Here is an 18,704-nt window from a genome sequence, read left to right as displayed (position 1 = left end):
ATATTCATAAAAAGCATGGGGAGAAGAAAGTGTAATCTGAATACAGGAACAGTCTCTCAAGACCAGTAATAACATAATAAGCTTGTGTTGAGACAGGATGGATTACAAATACTGGAATTAAGCAGATGGCTGCAAAAGACGTAGCTATGCGTTCTAAAAAGCTTACTTTAAAAGAGAATCCTTAAAACTTCCTGAATAAGTGAAACAAAAATACTCTAGAAGCTTCTTACTACAGATTCTGGAGCAATTTTACAATCTGGACACACAACAGGAGCCCTGAGCAACCTAAGTGGTAACAAGATACTAACACTCACCTCTGTTGCTGTCTTCTTGTAAGTTCCTTGAAAGATGGAAGAGTCCTGACTTTCTGAATGCTGAACAGGTTCAGCTTGCTTGAAACTGCATCCTGTATTGCATGAGAAGTATAAATCTGTGTATGCTGGGCCTGATCACATAATGAGTGAAAGAGGAGTTTTCTTTGCATCGAACAAGATGCAGTTTCTTAGTTAAGCAGCAGACTTGGAAATGGTTTTGTTTTGGGAAAATGATATAGCAAAGTTTGGGATGTGGTTTTTTTTTTTAATAAAATATTTTAACCTTTTTGGCTTTCAAATCTTTTCTTGCCAAGACTTTTTTTAATGGATAAGTGTCAAGTGTATCAGATGTGCCTGACCTTTTATGTTTTGTTTGGGGTTTTTTTATTTATTTTTGCCTTCTGAAACTGGTTTGATTTGTTGGGGCTTTTTTGTTTTAGGAAATATTTCAGAACCTGAGTCACTTGCCTACCTTCAGTTCACCAGCTATTGAAAGTCATATTCATCGTATCAGTGGCCTCTCTCAGAAGTTTATCTATCTCAATGATGATGTTATGTTTGGGAAGGATGTTTGGCCTGATGACTTTTACAGTCACTCTAAAGGTCAAAAGGTAAGCCATTATGAAAGGATTTTTTTTTCACCACAAGTAGATGTTAAACTTCTGTGCTAATATAATAAAAAGAAACTCTACTTTGAAAGGGAGAGCAAGTATAGGATTTGACTTCACTCCCCACTCTCCCTTTTACCTCTAAGGGTTCATTTTTCTTAACTAGACAATTGTTAGCAGAGGTGCAGGGTGGGTAGGCCTTTGTCTTCTATTGTATGTGTGCTGTGTTGATGTTTGGCTTGCAGAATTACTTTAATTTGTATTCACTCACAAGTTTCTGGCAGTATAATGGTTCTGTCAGGCAACATGCTTTAGTTTATCAGTGTTGTTCTCTAATCTACTTTCTGTTGAAGCACTAATAAGACTGATGTGTTGTTTGGCAGCTCTCAGTCTTCTTCCCTTATGACTGTTTTCTGTTTTGTGGGAAATGTTCAAAACAAAACAGAACAAGTTCTTCCACAGGAACACTGAGGTCTGACAACATTAAAAATGGTCTGATATTTAAGTTTACAATTAATTACCTCTATTCTAGTCACCCATAATATCTTTGCTGAACCTATATATAATCATATATAATTATTGTTGCATGTTCATGAACATGAAAGTAATGTAGTCTTTCAATAGATTTATCAACAACTGGGTTTAAGCAAGGAAAACAGTCTGAGGAAACATTAGCAATAGTTAGACATAAAGACTTTGGTTTCCAGCAGAGTTTCCATCCAGAAGTTTGATCTGTAAGAGGGATGTAGAGGAAAAAACCTATTATTTATATTTATTATTAAAGCAGTAAGTATACAAGACATTAGGGACCACTGAATAAGACTTCATGCAGGGAGATGTGCGCACTTGAATACATATGCTGAAGAGTTGTACAAAATTACTTTAAGCTACCCTAAAAGTACTGTTGCAATACTTCAGGATGTTAGAAGGCTTTTAGTTGTTTTCAATCTTTAGAGACATAGGCAAATAATTGCAAAATCCCTTTGTTAGTGTGTTTCTATTGTTTTTCAGTTATTGTTCTCAGTTACGATGATACTCGGCTTCGTTGTTTGCAGTAACCTGATCAGTGTTTCAGTAGGAAATGTGCTGCTACAATCTTGAAACAATAAAGCCTAAAAGAAAATGTGTCTTTTTTAATGCCTCCCCAGTTGAAAATACACATACCTACACACTTTTTTTAAAATCTTGGCAGTTCTTAGAATTATTTAAGTTGTAGAGTATCAGATGTTTCATGGATTATGTTAAACATGTGCTGCTTATCTCATGACTGGTTAGTAATAAAGGAACATTTTGAGTCGGGAGAACAAGTGAACTGCAGAGCTATTTCAGAGTTTAAGTTCTTCCCTTCTTATCTGATAAAAGATAAAATACTAATTTTCATTAGAATATGGTTTGCAGAAGTCAATTAGGGAAGTCCTGCTTTCTGTTTTTGGCTGTTTCTGCCTTGCTTTGTGGTCTTGAGAATTCCTGAGTTTGTTAACTTCACAGGTGATAGTGTTCAAATGCTGTTTGTAAAGCATTGTGAATGCTTAAGGCACTATATTAAGTCTCTGTATTCCAAGAAACAAGCTCAGTTGACTTCTATTTGAGTCCTTGTCTCAGATGGTAATGTTGTTTCAGGTTTACTTGACCTGGCCTGTGCCAAATTGTGCTGAGGGATGTCCTGGCTCATGGATTAAAGATGGTTACTGTGATAAAGCCTGTAATAACTCAGCATGTGATTGGGATGGAGGTGATTGCATTGGTAAGAGAGCAATGTTAAATTTAGAAAAAGTGAACTTTTTGTTTTTTCTTGTAAGAGTAATTCTGTAACTTGTCATTCTCCTGTAACTATAAAATTTGCCTCTCTTATGGCTTACAGATAAAAACCTTATTTCCTGAAAACTGCAAATTTGTATTGAAAATGACAGCAAATAGTAGAGCACAGGAATCTCTTTATTTAGGTATCAAAATATGACTAGCTGAAAGGAAGATTTTTGAAATGTGAATTTTTTCAATTGTTATTATATTATCATTTTTATATAATTTATCATTTGGACTCACACTCTAAATAATACAGGACTGTGAAGCAACACTGTTAGTTCATACATCCAATTTTCAGGACGGTAGGGTGGGAAAATTAAGTGGTGCTTCTTAACTGAGGACACTGTAAAATCAAGACTGCAGCCATGAGAAGAAGTAAATCAGTTTTTTGCCTGCCTTTTTGAAGTTAAGACAAAATATGTTGGGAGTTTGCTGCAATCTAAAGTTGGTTCCTGAACTTCTGCAGTCAGATTGTGCATGCTATAGATTTTATGCTGACTAACAGAGATCTGGTTAGCATTTGCTTAATTGTATTTTCACTGATAATAAGATTGTCAACTCAGTTTAGCTTTTACACCATGGCTTAAAATGTGCCTTGCCTCAGAAATAAGGATTTCAAGTGACTGGGGTTTTTTGTTTTTTCTTTTTCTCTCTCCCTGAAGGTAACAGTGGGGGTAGTCGCTATGTTGCTGGTGGAGGTGCAGTTGGAGGTATCGGGAATGGACCACCATGGCAGTTTGGTGCAGGAATAAGTGGTGTTTCATACTGTAACCAAGGCTGTGCTAATTCCTGGCTAGCAGACAAATTTTGTGATCAGGCCTGCAATGTCCTTTCCTGTGGATTTGATGCTGGTGACTGTGGCCAGGGTATGTAAAATACACTGCTGATAAAATTTCTGCAGGGATTCTCTTGAATTGCGGGACCTTTTCAGTCCATCATTACTCTCAGATGGGAGTAAGTTGCCCTGCGTAGCTGTGGAAAAGAACTGCTAGCAACTGAAGAAAGAAGCCAGGTGGCTCTTGTGTTCATTAATCCAAACTTGATTCAGTATTATACGCGGCTTTATTTAATAAAACTGTTATTGATCAAGCATGGATGGGGTACTTGATACTTCACAGAGCAGCTAGGATGAAACTCCTTGCACCAAGAGGCTTACATTTTACATGGAGAAATTACATTTCAGCTATGCAAAATCTTTACCTAATTAAGGACAGCTGAGTTGATGATGTCCATAATGGTTAAGAAAAGTAAAGAATGTCTCTGATACTGACAGCATGAGTTCAAGCCTGACTCTGGGCTCTTGCCAAAGGCTACTTTCAGTCACCTGTGAAGATATCTGAAGTTTATTTTGGTATGAGAGTGTTGACAGATAATCTGTCATCTGCTGTAGGAGGGAGAAGTTCAGTTTGGCCTATCTGATTTTGGATGTCTCAAAACCAGATGCAGTGTAGTAGTGAAATCCAACTGTTGTAACATTGATTTGCTTAACTGTTTTATGGGCATGTTACATGCAACTTGATAGATGATTTTAAGTGACATATGCTAATGAGCCACTTAAGCTTTTCAGGTAGAGACTAAAAGAGTGATAAATTATACTGGCTTTTAGAATTACCACTGGAATGTCTGACAGCTTTATGTATCTGAGCGTGTTCTAGTCATTGATTATCAGACATAGGTGAGCAAGTAACTGGAACCTATTGTAAGTGTTCTTTCACAAAGCTGTCTCCCTGCTAATGTAGTGAATGTAGCTGGGCATGTTACAGTTTAAAAAGACTGAAAGAGAAGTGTCACACTGCAAATTGACAGAAATCTGTTTCGTTTCTTGGTTTTTTCCCAGATCACTTTGAAGAGATGTACAAAGTGACGCTTCACCTTAATCAGACCTACTATGTTATTCCCAAAGGTGAATGTCTGCCCTACTTCAGCTTCAGTGAAATAGCCAAGAAAGGATTGGAGGGTTCATACAGTGATAATCCAATTATCCGACATGCTTCTGTTGCTAACAAATGGAAGACTATCCACCTCATAATGCATAGTGGCATGAATGCAACTGTAATCTATTTTAACCTTACATTTCTAAATAAAAATGATGAAGAGTTTAAAATGCAGGTAGCTGTTGAAGTTGATACTAGAGAGGAACCAAAACTGAACACAAGTTCCATGCAAAAATCCAACTCTGATTTTAAATCTGTAACTTCAGTACCAGAAGCTGAAATGATATTTGAGGATATTCCTGAAGAAAAACGCTTTCCAAGAGTCAGGAAGCGTCAAAATGGCACAAAAGAGAGTGTACATGAAGAGGTGATAATACCAGCAGTAAATGTGTCTCTCCTTCCTGAAGATGTTCAGTTAGCACTGCAGAACCTGGACCTAAAACTACTAAATGGTGATATCACTCAGAAAGGATTTAACCTATCCAAGGCTGCTCTCCTGAGACCTTTCCAGTTCTTAACTACTGTAAAGAGTGGTACAGGCCTGGAAAAGAATGGTGTGCATAATCATTCAGAAGATCAGAAGAACCATACCAGCTTGCAGAAGCCTTATAAAGATGTAAATGACAGCAAAATAAAAAGAGTAAAAGCAAATGAAGAAGTTCCCTCAAGGCTCACAGGAACAAAGGGGACTGTTGTGACAATGAACACAAATAAAGCTATTTACAAACTAAAGCCTAGGTCCACATTTCCCTCTCTGAGCATGGGAAATAAAAATGAAAGTCGAGAAAAAGTACTAAATGCACTTTTATTAAGAGAAACCCAGAAATCAAAACATACTGGGAATTTAGATACTGGAGAAGATGCACGGGGAGTGGAAAGAGGGAAAGAGGGTGTCCAGGTGGATACAAATGTAAGGGCAGGGCTAATGGGAAGAAAATTACAGTCTTATGCTGGAAGTTACCAAGGCTTTTTGCCATGGGAGAAAAAGAAGTATTTCCAGGACCTTCTTGATGTGAGTATTTTAACATCATTGCTTATTAGAATAGTTGCATCTTTAATTTAGGGGAATTCTTTAATATGATCTATAAATTAAGAATCTTGCCTTTGAGGCAAATACTGAGATTTTTCAAAAGCTTCTTTGGGTTTTTCATATAGCATCTAATTTGATTATGATTTGGGCCTCTCTTGGCTTATTGGTGAAAGCTGACTAGCCATTTCTATTCCTTTCTACTGCTTTTTTAGTCAGATTCACTTTGTATTCTTTGTACGTTGGCACAGTGCTGTTTTTCAGACATATGTAGCACTACAACAGCTTACATTTTTTAAAATTGCATTTATGCAGTTATGGGTCCCCATGTATTTTTAAAAAATGTAAAAAATATTTATAATGGTAACTACTTGGGCTTTAAAAGTTAAATTGAAAATCTGCCAAGAAAACTGAATATTTAGACTATGTCAAGAAAACATGTAGGAAGCTTCCTCTGCCTCCAGCCAAAGCATTTTGGCAGAAGTTTGAAAACATCTAGAAGAGAAGATAGAGGCTGTGCTTCTGTTAATAGCAGCTGCTTTGCATGAGGCAAATGGCAGAGGGGCTATGTTTTTAAAAGACTACTTCTGTCTTTGCATCAGAGATTGGATTTTGCATGAGGAATCTTTATATTTGTAGCATTTCAGTTTATCAAATGTGGATAAGTCATCAGAAAAAAAAAAAGTAATATTACAAATAAATGTTGTAGCAAACAGGGACTTTGTGTCTGTGAGGTGTCAGAACACAAATATTACGGAAGATTTCTATCAAATATTTTTCCTTAAAGCATGAACATTTTAAGGAAATGGGTTGCCTTTTATCTTTTCCTCTTAAAGAGAGAACTAAGGAATAGGAAGAAAAAAAACCCAAACATAATTCTTACAATTTTCAAATATTAAAAAGTGTTCACACCTGGTTGAAATAGCATTTTTCCTATGTGTTTAGTGTTTTGGGTTGTGTGTTTTTTTGGTAATGAAACCTTGATTTATGTCTAGGAAGAAGAATCATTGCTCAAACAAATGTCATACTTTACTGATGGTAAACATTTTGGAAGGCAGCTGAAAGATACTTTTGCTGATTCCCTTCGATATGTAAATAAGCTTTTAAACAGCAAATTTGGATTTACCTCTCGGAAAGTCCCTGCTCATATGCCTCATATGATTGACCGCACTGTTATGCAAGAGCTGCAGGATATGTGAGTAGGTCTTTGGAATAATACAAAACTAATCAATTCTAAGTTTCTGTTGATGCTTTCCAATATCTGTTTCCAGGGTGTTGATAGCTACTCATTAAAGCCATATTTTGAAACAGAGTTCATTACATGATAGTCGTGCTATAAAATAGGAGACTTTTGAGGACCTTTCTGAAATTCTAGAGGAGAACTTGTTTTTAAGTAAGGAATGGTTTACTTTAAGAAACTTTGTACTAAGTTAGTTTACATTCTTACATAGGTTTCCTGAGGAGTTTGACAAGACATCATTTCACAAGGTGCGGCACTCAGAAGATATGCAGTTTGCTTTTTCATATTTCTACTATCTTATGAGTGCAGTCCAGCCACTGAACATTTCTCAGATCTTCGATGAAGTTGATACGGACCAGTCAGGCATTTTGTCTGACCGAGAGATTCGCACGTTGGCCACAAGAATCCATGAGCTACCATTAAGTTTGCAGGTACTCTTTCTTACCAATAACTTTTAGAAGAACTTCAGGTTTAAAGTCCAAACCTGTTAACATTAGTTAAATCATTATTTATTCTTTGCTTATAGCATCGTTAAGATCTGGCAATTCCTTAATTTTACTTAGAGGATGTAACATTGTGTTCCGCTTTATTATTGTTATTATTAACAATTACGTTCTAGCAACATCAGAAAACTGGATAACTGGTGTCCAGGTTCAAGAAAGCAGTTAGTGTGAGTTTATCAGAAAAGATACTCCCTGCTAAAAGCCACTGTGAAGAGTGGGATCCTGCTGTGCTTACTTTTGTTCTTGCACATGGTCAAGGACAGTCCTTGCCCTGAGGAAATTGTGGCCTCAAGAAAGAAGTGAGAAAAAGGGTAGCAAAGAAGACATACTAGTAAATGCTATGATCATATATAAAGATTGTTGTTTCTGTGTTTCTAGGAACCTGATAAACATAGAAACATGGTCTTTGTAGGGCTTACACTCTTAGAGACAGTTAATATAGAACAAAGTGTACTATCTCTGCTTTACAGAGAGGAATCAGCACAAACCAACAGAATAATTTGTTCTTGAAATAGCACATTAAATCATAGGCTTAGCTGGAACACAGCCCTGCTTTGGTGTGGCCTCTACTTTAGTCAGAAAAACTTCTGTCCTTTCAGTTCATGTTTGCTTCATTTGGGATTTGATATGCCATTGCTGGTTTGGGAATACTGTGCTGCCCTCACCTAATCAGCAAAGGTGTGTGTTCCATTTTAAAATGAAAATTACATTTTAAGTCATGCTTTACCTGATCTCAGTTCAACTATGCCCTGAGCATTTATTTATTTCAGACATACGGGGAGACCCACTGGCAACTCAGCAGTTACCAAAATTGCATCTGCTGAATATTAAGTCGTCTTTTTTCCACAGTAGTGTGAAAGTTTGTTATGTAGATAATATTAAATGTCTTTGCACCCTGGAGTTTTAGAACTATGTCAGTGAAAAAACAGGATTATCTTTTTTCTTTTTTTTCTTCTTCTCGTTCTGTTAGGATTTGACGGGTCTAGAACAAATGCTAATAAATTGCTCTAAATCTCTTCCTGCCAACGTCACTCAGATCCATGTTATCCCACCAACTCAGGAAGCATATTACGATCCTAATCTGGTAAGAAACATGGGTCTTAAAAGATGCTTAGTTTCTTCCCTGAGCCTGTATTTACTGTGCTTGAAAATTTCTACTTGTGTGTACATGAACTGTTACAAAATGAAAATTTTACAAGCTACTTCCTAACTTTAAAAACCATTACTTTCCTACAAAAACAGAGAAAAGCTAAGCTTTAGAGTGTTTTTAAATGTGATTTTGGAAGTTGTCCCTTTTAAGAAAAGTCATTGTTATGAACCAAAAAGACAGTAAGCCAAAAGCCTCTCTGACTAGAACGTTCTGGTAAGTCTTTGTCTAATTTATAACCCATGTATTTAGAAATGAAACAAAACAAATTTCAAAACTCCACCAAACCATCAGATGGACATTTTTAGAGTAATCATTTCTAATTTGAAGGCTTCAGACTAAGTCCTTTAAACTTCCAAAGGTGGGATGACAGAAAACTCATGAAGTTCAGCTAGGAAAAGTGCGAAGTCCTGCACCTGGGGAGGAACAAGCCCATACACATTATTATGCTGGGAGCTATCCAGCAGGAAAGCAAGCTGGCCAAAGAGAACCTGGGGCTCCTGATAGATACCAAGTTGAATGTGAGCCAGCAGCATGCCCTTGCAGCAAAGGCATCTGAGAGTACCCTTGGCTGCATTAGCAGTGTTGCCAGCAGGTCAAGGGAGGTGATCTTTCCACTCTACTAAGCATTGGTGAGGTCACACCTGGGATGCTGTGTCCAGTTCCAGGCTGCTCAGTACAAGAGAGACATTGGCATAATGGACAGAGGCCAGTGAAGGGCCTATGAAGATGATTAAGGGAAAGGAGCATTTCTCTTATGAGGAAAGGCTGAGAGAGCTGGGACTCTTCAGCCTAAAGAGTCTCATGGAGGCCTCCTCAACAAATATAAATATCTGAAGGGAAAGCATAAGGAATATGGAGCCAGGCTCTTCCCAGTGCTGCCCAGTGACAAAACATAAGAGGTAAGCTGAAAGGTTCCCTTTAAATATTGGGACACTCTTTTACTGTAAGGGTGACCAAGCATTGGTGCACGTTGCCCATTTGTGGGCAGTCTTCATCCTTGGAGATATGTAAAAGCCATCTAGATGTAGTCCTGGACAACAAACACGAGTTGGCCCTGCATGAGCAGATGGTTTGGACGAAATGATGTCTTGAGGTCCTTTCCAACCTAAATCATCCTGTGCAAACTGAGGTGTTTGGACTAGATGTTTACTAAGGATCTTAGTCCTTAGTTTCTACTTTAGTGGTTAAACTTGAATTAAAATATTCTGGAATGTAGAAATCTAAAATCTTTAGTTCTGATACTAATACCTAGTTTTCTTTTACAATGATAATTTAATTTCTGCATCAATGTATGCCTTTGAAAAAAATGTGTACATGTACTTTGCTGAATTGATCTCTTGTTTTATAGCTTCAAACTAATACTATATCAAAGCAAAAATAATTTTGAGTACAGATTATGAACTCTAAATTCAGTTTTCAAAATTCTTTGAAATAAAAACTTTGAAGAGTAGTAATTAGGGATGGCTGCCATGAATATGTTTTAAGACAGGGTTAAAAACAAGTCTCAGTGGTTGGGAACAACATGAAATTACGTTAATCTTTTTGGAGAGTTAGTAAAATCCTACTAATCTAAGCAGTAATGCCTAGTGTACTAATGTTGCCAGTCACTTTGAATAGTGACAAACTAGTGTTTGTGTTTAGCAAAGAGGCCTAATTTATGTTTACTTCTGTTGTCTGCAACAGCTAAATTTCTTGGAATGAGTCTACTACCATAGATATATCCTTTGAGAATAAAGATTTTATTTCCCAGAATTGTTTCAGCATAGCTTGTGATAGAAATAAGTCCTAATGTTTATAAGCTGTTGTGCAGAGCTTGCCTGGCCAGTGTTATGTTGGCCTCTACTAGAGGAATATCAAAGTCAGCTGTCAAATGGGCTAAAATTTCTGAATATTTTGTTGAGGATGAAATCTAGAAGTTGCAGTGTTTTTCAAAAAATAATTAATATTTTTCATATAATATTTGTATGCACAGGAAATCCTTGTTATGCATCAGGATCTTTGTTTGTTTTTCCCCTCAACAGTTTATTAAGAAACTGGTACTTTTCATTCCAGGAGACAAAAGCATATGCAGGCATTTCTAGCTGTAATACAGGTTTCCTACAAAATACATCTTTACAACAGTCTCTGTAATTTTCAGTAACCTATAATCTAAGCAATGTTTTCTTCCAGCCTCCAGTAACAAAAAACCTAGTGACAAATTGCAAACCTGTGACTGACAGAATTCGAAAGGCATACAAGGACAAAAACAAGTACAGGTATGTTGTTACACTCCTGTGAAAAGCCATGGTAGATTTCTTAAAGCAGTAAGAGTTATAAATACATAAATAACCAAGGATTTCATGTGTATGTTAACAAATCTTAGCTCAATTTATTTTGAGTGGATCTGAAGAAATATACTGATATCTACTTTTGCATGTCTTATTTTTCAGCATGCTCTGATTTGTTCTTAATATTTTCCTAATTAGTAGGCCAAATAGTTTTGTGCTGTTTTTGTTAACTTGTGCCACATCCTAATTTGTGTTGTACAACAGTAAGCCAGAGTATATCAATTATATAGCTATATAAATTTACTGTATGTAGTGAGTGAGGGCAGTTAAAGTAGCTTAAAAAGGAGGAAAGAGCTGTATCTGGAAGTTGTAAATCTGTTTCATCCTTTCTTCTATTTAAGCTTAAAAAAACAGAAAAGAAAAAGCATTTTAGCTCTAATATCTTGTAGCTTTCCTGCTAGGAGGAGTGACAGGTGAGAAGGAAGGGGAACAACAGAAGGGCTTCCGTCCCCATTTGGAAAGGATGATCATGAATAATTGTATTTGCGTAGATCGGCCTGAGTTGCAGGTTCCCTCAGATCTTTCTTCTCCAAAGCCTGTAATCCAATTGCATGCTGACAAGTCTGTTTGCTGCTGTGGAGCTTACAGCCTTGTCTCCTGTCCATTGCCTTGCAGGGGGTGTTGGGCAGGGGAGGGTGGTGGGGAGTCTCTGAAGCATGGAGTTGTCCTAGGAGTGGCTACAAAGTTAAACTGGAGAATGAAGAACGTTACAGTTGCTGCTTAGGGCAGCTATTGCCTCAAGTAGTGCTATAAGCTTTAAAAATAATTCCCTTCACAGGCGAGTTTACACTAAGACTGAAAAGCTAACACAACAAGCGAGATAGAAAAATGTTGGGGTGGGTGCAAGGATTTGCTGTGCTTAGTGATTTAAATACATTACTGTATATCAGTTTGACATATAAGCTGCTCTTTTGTTCTGTTGAACTTCAATATTGAATAACTGTTTTATTAATTTTGTGAGCTTAATAAATAGAGTATATTCTCAGGTGAGACTTGAAGGAAGCAGGCAGGGTATTTTCTTATCAAGATAAGAAAAGTGAAATATATAAGTTTGGTGACTAAGGCTGTTGAAAGAACATTTGACCCTCTTTTAAACTCAAGATATCCTTCAGAAATTATATGCTTAGCATTTCGTATACTTGTTTTGTCTGCAAGTTATGGATTAGGTGGATGAGGAAGGTTTTATATGTGCTTAAGGCTGTATTTTTATATACTCTCTAATTTTATTTCAAGATTTTTCTGGGATTACTGATTGAATAATAAGAATGTGTTTTCTCATGTCTGAAGTGCAATTAGAAATTACAATTGTAAAGTATGTGTTTAAAAAAAGCCTAAGTTTTATGTCTGCTTTTGGAGTAATAGCTACTCTTACCAAAAGCTTGTAGTTTACATAATTTGCAGTAGAATTCGATTCTTCTGTTTATGAGTGGCAACTAATAAATATACAGGAAAGTGATTCTGTACAAGAACATTAGCTGAAAAATGCAAATACACTGATAGGAATAAGATTATAAATGCTAATAAAGGTTTGACGATCATATTGTAAGAAAGTTACTAAAATGTTAATATTTATAGAACCTGAATTTAGGTTGTTCTGTTAAAGTATAATTTATTTATTTATTTAACAATAAGGTTTGAAATCATGGGAGAAGAGGAAATTGCCTTCAAAATGATTCGCACAAATGTTTCTCATGTAGTTGGTCAGCTGGATGACATACGAAAAAACCCCAGGTATCCTGTATCTTGACTTGTATGAAGTTTTGAGGTGGTTTTAACTTTCTGCTTCAACTATTTAAACTGTGTGTTGAAAAAAATATTTTATTGCAGTGTATTTCTATACTGTGTGCTGGAAGGTAGGCCTCTGTTTCTCCACTCTACAGTGGTGAAAGATTTAGATACTTAAAATTGAGAGTGTTGAATTAGGCTGTTGAAATGGGAAAATAAATATCCTGGAATATGTTTCACAGCAACCCCCTTGCAAAGCAAAGGATGCTGTATTTGAGCCTCAAGTCTGAATCTGTTTTGCAGAAGTATTTAACTGTGGTTCTGAGCCCACTGCTAGTACTGGGGGTCAACAAGATATGCTGAGATAGTTTAATAGCCAGCTGTCTTAAAAGGGAGACAATACCTGCACCCGTCTCCTTCCTTCCTTCCTCTTGGTTGCACACTCTTATCCTGCATCTTGCTTCTGTCTTCAGAAAACTACAGAGTCCTTTAGAACTTCATGGAAGTCAGAGAGTCTTTGGAAACTTAGAGTTTTCTGCCAGTTTAATCAGTTTGGCTTCAAGGAGGGGTCTGATAAGTGTCAAAAAACAGAGCAAGGAGGAAAACAGGACCAGGTACCTTGGGCAAGGGGAAGTGAAACCTCTTGCAGGTCACAGCAAGCTGTTGGCTAATCTCAGCTGCCTGTAAAGCAGACTCCACATATGCAAACCCTTTTTGGTGTTTTGTTTTTCTCTGAAGGAGCAGTAGTGTATTATAGTCCCAGATTGTTGGCAGGTTCTTGAAGTAAAGTTGAGTCAACTGATTGGGCTGTGTTCCTGCAAAGTGTAGTGCAGTGCTGTAGTCAGCAAAAGAGAGCTGGCATGGCTATGTAGGCACACTGTGTCCTTCTCTTTGCCATGTTTTCCCTGCATATAAAGCATCAGAATAATTACAGTCTCTAAAAACAGGTATTCTGTGCCTCTCTTGGGACAAACTAAAAGTATTGTTCACTTGCTGATCTGCCTAAAATGTTTGGTTTGCATCCTTAAGGAAAGTGTGCCTTAGTTGTCTAGACATTAATTCTGAAATATCCAGAGGAATTTCAGATTTGGTTTATTTTAGATGGATTAAAACAGTCTTTCCATTTGAAACAGGTTGATATCCTCTTCACTCCCACTTACTGTGCTTTGGTTTGCTATGTGTGGCAACCTCCCAGTCTGTAAACTGCATCTGATGAAGCTGAACACTGATACACACTCCAGGAGTGCAGCTACTGCATTCCCAGGGCTAGTGAGCTGCCAGTCCAATGGACAAGGTCAGGGACAGTCCAGAGAGAACTCTCAAAACACTTATAGTGTAGGCATATGATTGCCATAACCAGCTGCTTTGCATAGTATTTCTTGATAGTATAGACATAGCCTCCTCATCTTGGAAGAGGAGAGCCGTGTTTTGTTCTTCTCAGATGTAGCAATTTGAATGACTCTTGATCCTCTGCACGTAATTGTCTAGAGCAAGGTTATCAATTGTGCCAGATTCAGTACAGACTGAGGAAAAGTGGTAATGCCCTGTGCAGGCCGCTTCATGTCCTCTAGGGCTCTGATTATTTCCAGCTTCATGTAGGAAGTCTGAACTTTGCTCTTTGAAAGAACACACCATACTGTAGAGAATACAGCTGACCAGAACTACTATTTAGAAAGGTTAACAATTACAAGGCATATGTCACCAGATATGATTTCTCCCTCTGGGGAAAATGTAAGAGTCTGGTATCTCACAATACAAATAAAGCACATAACCTTGCCCATATGTGGGAAAGGGAATTTTTGTTGTCAAGCATCAGGTCAGAGTGGCCAAGGGTACATAGCAGTCTAGCACACTAGCTGCTGCTTCAGTTTCAGTAATTTGCTGTGTCTTAGATAGTTGTGTGTTTCTTATCCAAGAAATAACTTGCTGCAAGAGGTATTATTTGGAGCATACTTATTTGGTCACAGTGAATTCCATCTAAATTCTAATCAGGTTGTTGTTGTATTTTGGTTGGTTGTACAGGTTCAGCTTTGGGTCTGTGATTCAAGTAATTTTCTGCCCAGGTTATATGTTATTCCTCAGTAACTCAAAGCCTGGGGACCAAGCTTTGCCTTCTCTTGTATGATCTTTTATAATTTTTATGATGACTTTGTCTGAAGAGTGCAGCACACACAGTAAAATATTAATAATTTAGTGTGTTTACCTACTGCAGTGGAGCTCATTTTATTATTTGAAATACTTTATTCATGTTAATTTGTTTAAAACTATAAAACTATCACCCAAATCATAGTGCTGGCCACCTAACCTGCTGCCTGTATCCAGGGGTGGGCTCTGACTCGTGCCCATTAGGTGGCAGCATTACATAAACAGATGACAGAGAAATGTGACTTCTCATTTTTAATCATCAGCAGTTTTGACTCGCTGTCAGCCTTGGTGCTCAGAATTAAAATCACATTAATTTAAAATAATGCAACAATAAGGAAACTGTTTACCTGCAGGCAAAAGCAGTTACCTCTGCTATAAAGGATGCAGAAACCCAGACCATGGTGCCACAGAGGCATGTGGCTGTCCAGGTCTCTGGCTGCAGGGAATGCCACAGCCTATCTCCAGCACTTGGTGATTGCTCTAGCAACATATGTATGAGTTGTGACCAAGTAGTGGACCTGCTCTGCGTGGTGGCTGAGCTAAGGGATGAAGTCGAGATGCTAAGAAGCATCAGAGACTCTGAGGATGAAATAGATTGGTAGAGTCTCACTCTTAACATCCCCGAGGCAGGTACATCAAGAGACGCAGGAAGAAAAAAAGAGTCCTCAGCCCTCCTGCTACCAGTCTAACAATAGCAAGCAAGAAGATGAGGGAAGGTAGAAGCGGATTCCTGCTCAGGGCTGTAGGCATCCCCCTTCCCTTCATACATCCTCCCCTCAGATAAGTCTACACAACAGGTATGAGGCTCTGGAAGTTGAGGTGCAGACTAATGACGTCACAGATGACAGACCATCTGGGACAGAGGAGAGGCCCAACATGAGTTGGCCTACTCTTATAACAACATCTTCTGTTAAGAAAAAGTGAAGAGTTGTTGTCACTGGTGATTCCCTCCTCAGAAGAATGGAGGGCCCTATTTGTTGACCAGGGAGGTATCGACATAGGGAGGTATGCTGCCTCCCTGGGGCCCAGGTAAGAGATTTTACAAAAAAGGTCTCTAACCTGGTATGCCCCTCTGACTACTACCCACTACTGATCTTTCAGGTGGGTAGTGAGGAAATTGTTACAAGTCCAAGGGGAATCAAGAATGACTTCAGGGCATTGGAGAGAATAGTCAGGGACTCAGGTGCCCAAGTTATCTTTTCTTCCATATTGGCAGGAGCAGGATATTATGAAGGAAGTAACTGGAAAATTATGAAGGAAGTAACTGGAAAATCTCACAGGTTAATACCTGGCTCTAGGGCTGGTGTCACCGACAGAATTGTGGATTCTTTAACCAGGGATCAGCGTATACATCACCGAGCCTGCTGGCAAAAGATGGTGTGCACCTATCTCAGCACAGGAAGAGGATATTCTCCCAGAAGTTAGCAGCCCTCACTGACAGGGCTTTAAACTAGGTTTGAAGGGGGAAGGGAAAACATACCTGGGGTTTGCACAATGGGGGTTGAAGGTCTGGAAGTCATAAAGGATGCAGGAGTGCCTCAGCCCCAGCTGAAGTGCCTCTACACCAATGCACGCAGCATGGGCAACAAACAGGAGGAGTTGGAAGCTATCGTGCTACAGGCAAGCTATGATACAGTGGCAATTAAAGAAACTTGGGGGGATGAATCCTATGATTGGAGTGTGGCTATCGAAGGCTATAAGCTGTTCAGAAGGGCTAAGACAGGAAGAAGGGGTGAGGTATTGCCCTCTATGTGAAGAGTTGGATAGTGTGAAGAGTTGTCCCTAAAAAGTAGCCATGAGCAAGTTGAAAGTTTATGGGGGGGAATCAGGGATTGAAACACCAAAGGGAGCCTGGTGGTTGGAGTCTATTACAGGCCACCTGATCAAGTGAAGCCTCTTGATGAAGCCTTCTTACTTCAGCTTGAAGAAATATCGCGATCACAGGCTCTCATCCTGCTGGGGGATTTTAACCATCCCGACATCTGTTGGAAAAGTAGCAGGGCAAGTTGTAGGCAATCCAGGAGACTCCTGGAATGCCTTGATGACAACTTCTTAAGTCAGGAAATTGACAGTCCTACACAGGTGGATGCATTATTGGACCTGGTTGTGAAAAATGTCGGTGGACTCTTTAGGGATATCAAAGTTGAAGGCAGCCTGGGCTGCAGTGACCATGCACTACTGCAGTTCACTGTCCTAAGGGTAAGAGGCAGATGGAAAGCTTAGTCAGGTCTCTGAATTTTAAGAAAGAAAACTTCCAGCTCTTCAAGGAGTTAGTATGTAGGACCCCATGGGAAATGGCCCTCAGGGATAAGGGAGCAGAAGAGAGCTGGCAGATCTTTAAAGATGCTTTCTATAGGGCACAAGAGGTCTCAATCCCCTGGTATAGGAAATCAGGCAAGGAAGGTAAGAGATCAGCGTGGCTGAGTCAAGACCTGCTGGTCAAACTAAAAGGCAAGATGGACATACAGAGGCAGTGGAAGAGGGGACAGGTATCCTGGGTAGAGTATAGGGACACTGCCCGGTTACGCAGGGATGAGGTCAGGAAGGCCAAGGCACAGCTGGAACTCAACTTGGCAAGAGATGTTAAGAAAAACAAGAAGGGCTTCTACAGGTAAATAAACCAGAAAAGGAAGGTTAAAGAAAGTGTACCCCCGTGATGAACCACAGTGGTGAAATGGTGACAACAGATGAGAAGAAGGCTGAGGTTCTCAACAACTTTTTTGCCTCAGTTTTCACTGGCAACCCCTCTCCTCACAACTCTCGTGTTGATGGCCCACAAGATGCAGACCAGAGAGACAGCGCACCCCCCCCCACTGTAAGTGAAGATCAGGTTCCTCAGATGGTCACAAACCTTAAGATACAAGTCCATGGAACCTGATGAGATACATCCCAGAGTCCTGAAGGAACTGGCGGATGTAGTTGCCAAACCACTGTCCATGGTATTTGAAAAGTCATGGCAGTCAGGTGAAGTCCCTGGTGATTGGAAGAAAGGACATGTTATGCCCATATTTTAAAAGGGTAGAAAGGAGGACCCTGAGAATTACCGACCTATCAGCCTCACCTCTGTGCTTGGGAAGATCATGGAACAGATCCTCCTAGAAGACATGATAAGGCACGTGGAGGATAAGGAGGTGATCCAGGACAGCCAGCATGGCTTTACCAGGGGCAAATCCTGCCTGACCAATCTAGTGGCTTTCTACAACAACGTGACTACATCAGTTGACCAGGGAAAAGCAGTGGATGTCATCTGTCTGGACTTCTGCAAGGTCTTTGACACGGTCCCCCACAACATCCTTCTCACTAAATTGGAGAGATATGGGTTTGATGGGTGGACTGTTCAGTGGATGAGGAACTGGCTAGATGGTTGAGTCCAGAGGGTAGTGGTCAACGGCTCTGAGTCCAGATGGAAAACAGAGCAGCCCTGTAGAAAAGGCCCTGGGGGTACTAGTGGATCAAAAGCTGGACGTGAGCCACCAGTGTTGCAGCCCAGAAGGCCAACTCCATCCCGGGTTGTATCAAAAGAAGTGTGGCCAGCAGAATGAGAGAGGTGATTCTGTCCCTCTACTCTGCCCTGGTAATACCTCACCTAGAATCCTGTGTCCATCTCTGGTGCCCCCAGCAGAAGAAATATGTGGACCTGTTGGAACGTGTCCAGAGAAGAGGCACAAAAGTGATCTGAGGGCTGGAGCACTTCGCTTCTGAGGACAGGCTGAGGGAGTTGGGGTCTTTCAGTCTGAAAAAGAGAAGGCTCTGGGGGGACCACACAGTGGCCTTCCAGTACCTGAAGGGGGCCTAAAGGAAAGCTGGGGAGGGTCTTTTTACAGGGGCTTGCAGTGAGAGGACAAGGGTAATGGTTTTAAGCTGAAAGATTTAGGTTAGAGATCAGGTGTAAATTCTTCAGTGTAAGGGTGGTGAGACACGAACAGGC

General features: G+C 39.4%; 1 protein-coding gene across 6 annotated transcripts in view; it reads left to right on the top strand.

Annotated features, from left to right (window-relative positions):
* Window positions 1–18,704, top strand: part of GNPTAB (N-acetylglucosamine-1-phosphate transferase subunits alpha and beta) — a 47,727-nt gene that overhangs the window by 24,630 nt on the left and 4,393 nt on the right. For all 6 annotated transcript variants that reach the window (XM_051616089.1, XM_051616063.1, XM_051616110.1 and 3 more), the window contains exons 10-18: window positions 755–925; window positions 2,543–2,666; window positions 3,388–3,591; window positions 4,563–5,671; window positions 6,682–6,881; window positions 7,138–7,357; window positions 8,400–8,513; window positions 10,749–10,834; window positions 12,539–12,637. In XM_051616089.1, the coding sequence (XP_051472049.1) occupies window positions 755–925; window positions 2,543–2,666; window positions 3,388–3,591; window positions 4,563–5,671; window positions 6,682–6,881; window positions 7,138–7,357; window positions 8,400–8,513; window positions 10,749–10,834; window positions 12,539–12,637 (2,327 nt within the window). The remainder of the gene's footprint in view (window positions 1–754; window positions 926–2,542; window positions 2,667–3,387; window positions 3,592–4,562; window positions 5,672–6,681; window positions 6,882–7,137; window positions 7,358–8,399; window positions 8,514–10,748; window positions 10,835–12,538; window positions 12,638–18,704) is intronic.

Source organism: Apus apus, chromosome 1 (assembly GCF_020740795.1).
Source record: "Apus apus isolate bApuApu2 chromosome 1, bApuApu2.pri.cur, whole genome shotgun sequence".
NCBI classification, from domain to species: Eukaryota; Metazoa; Chordata; class Aves; order Apodiformes; family Apodidae; genus Apus; species Apus apus.
Note: the sequence above shows the minus strand (reverse complement) of the source record. Positions and strands in the feature narration are given on the sequence as shown.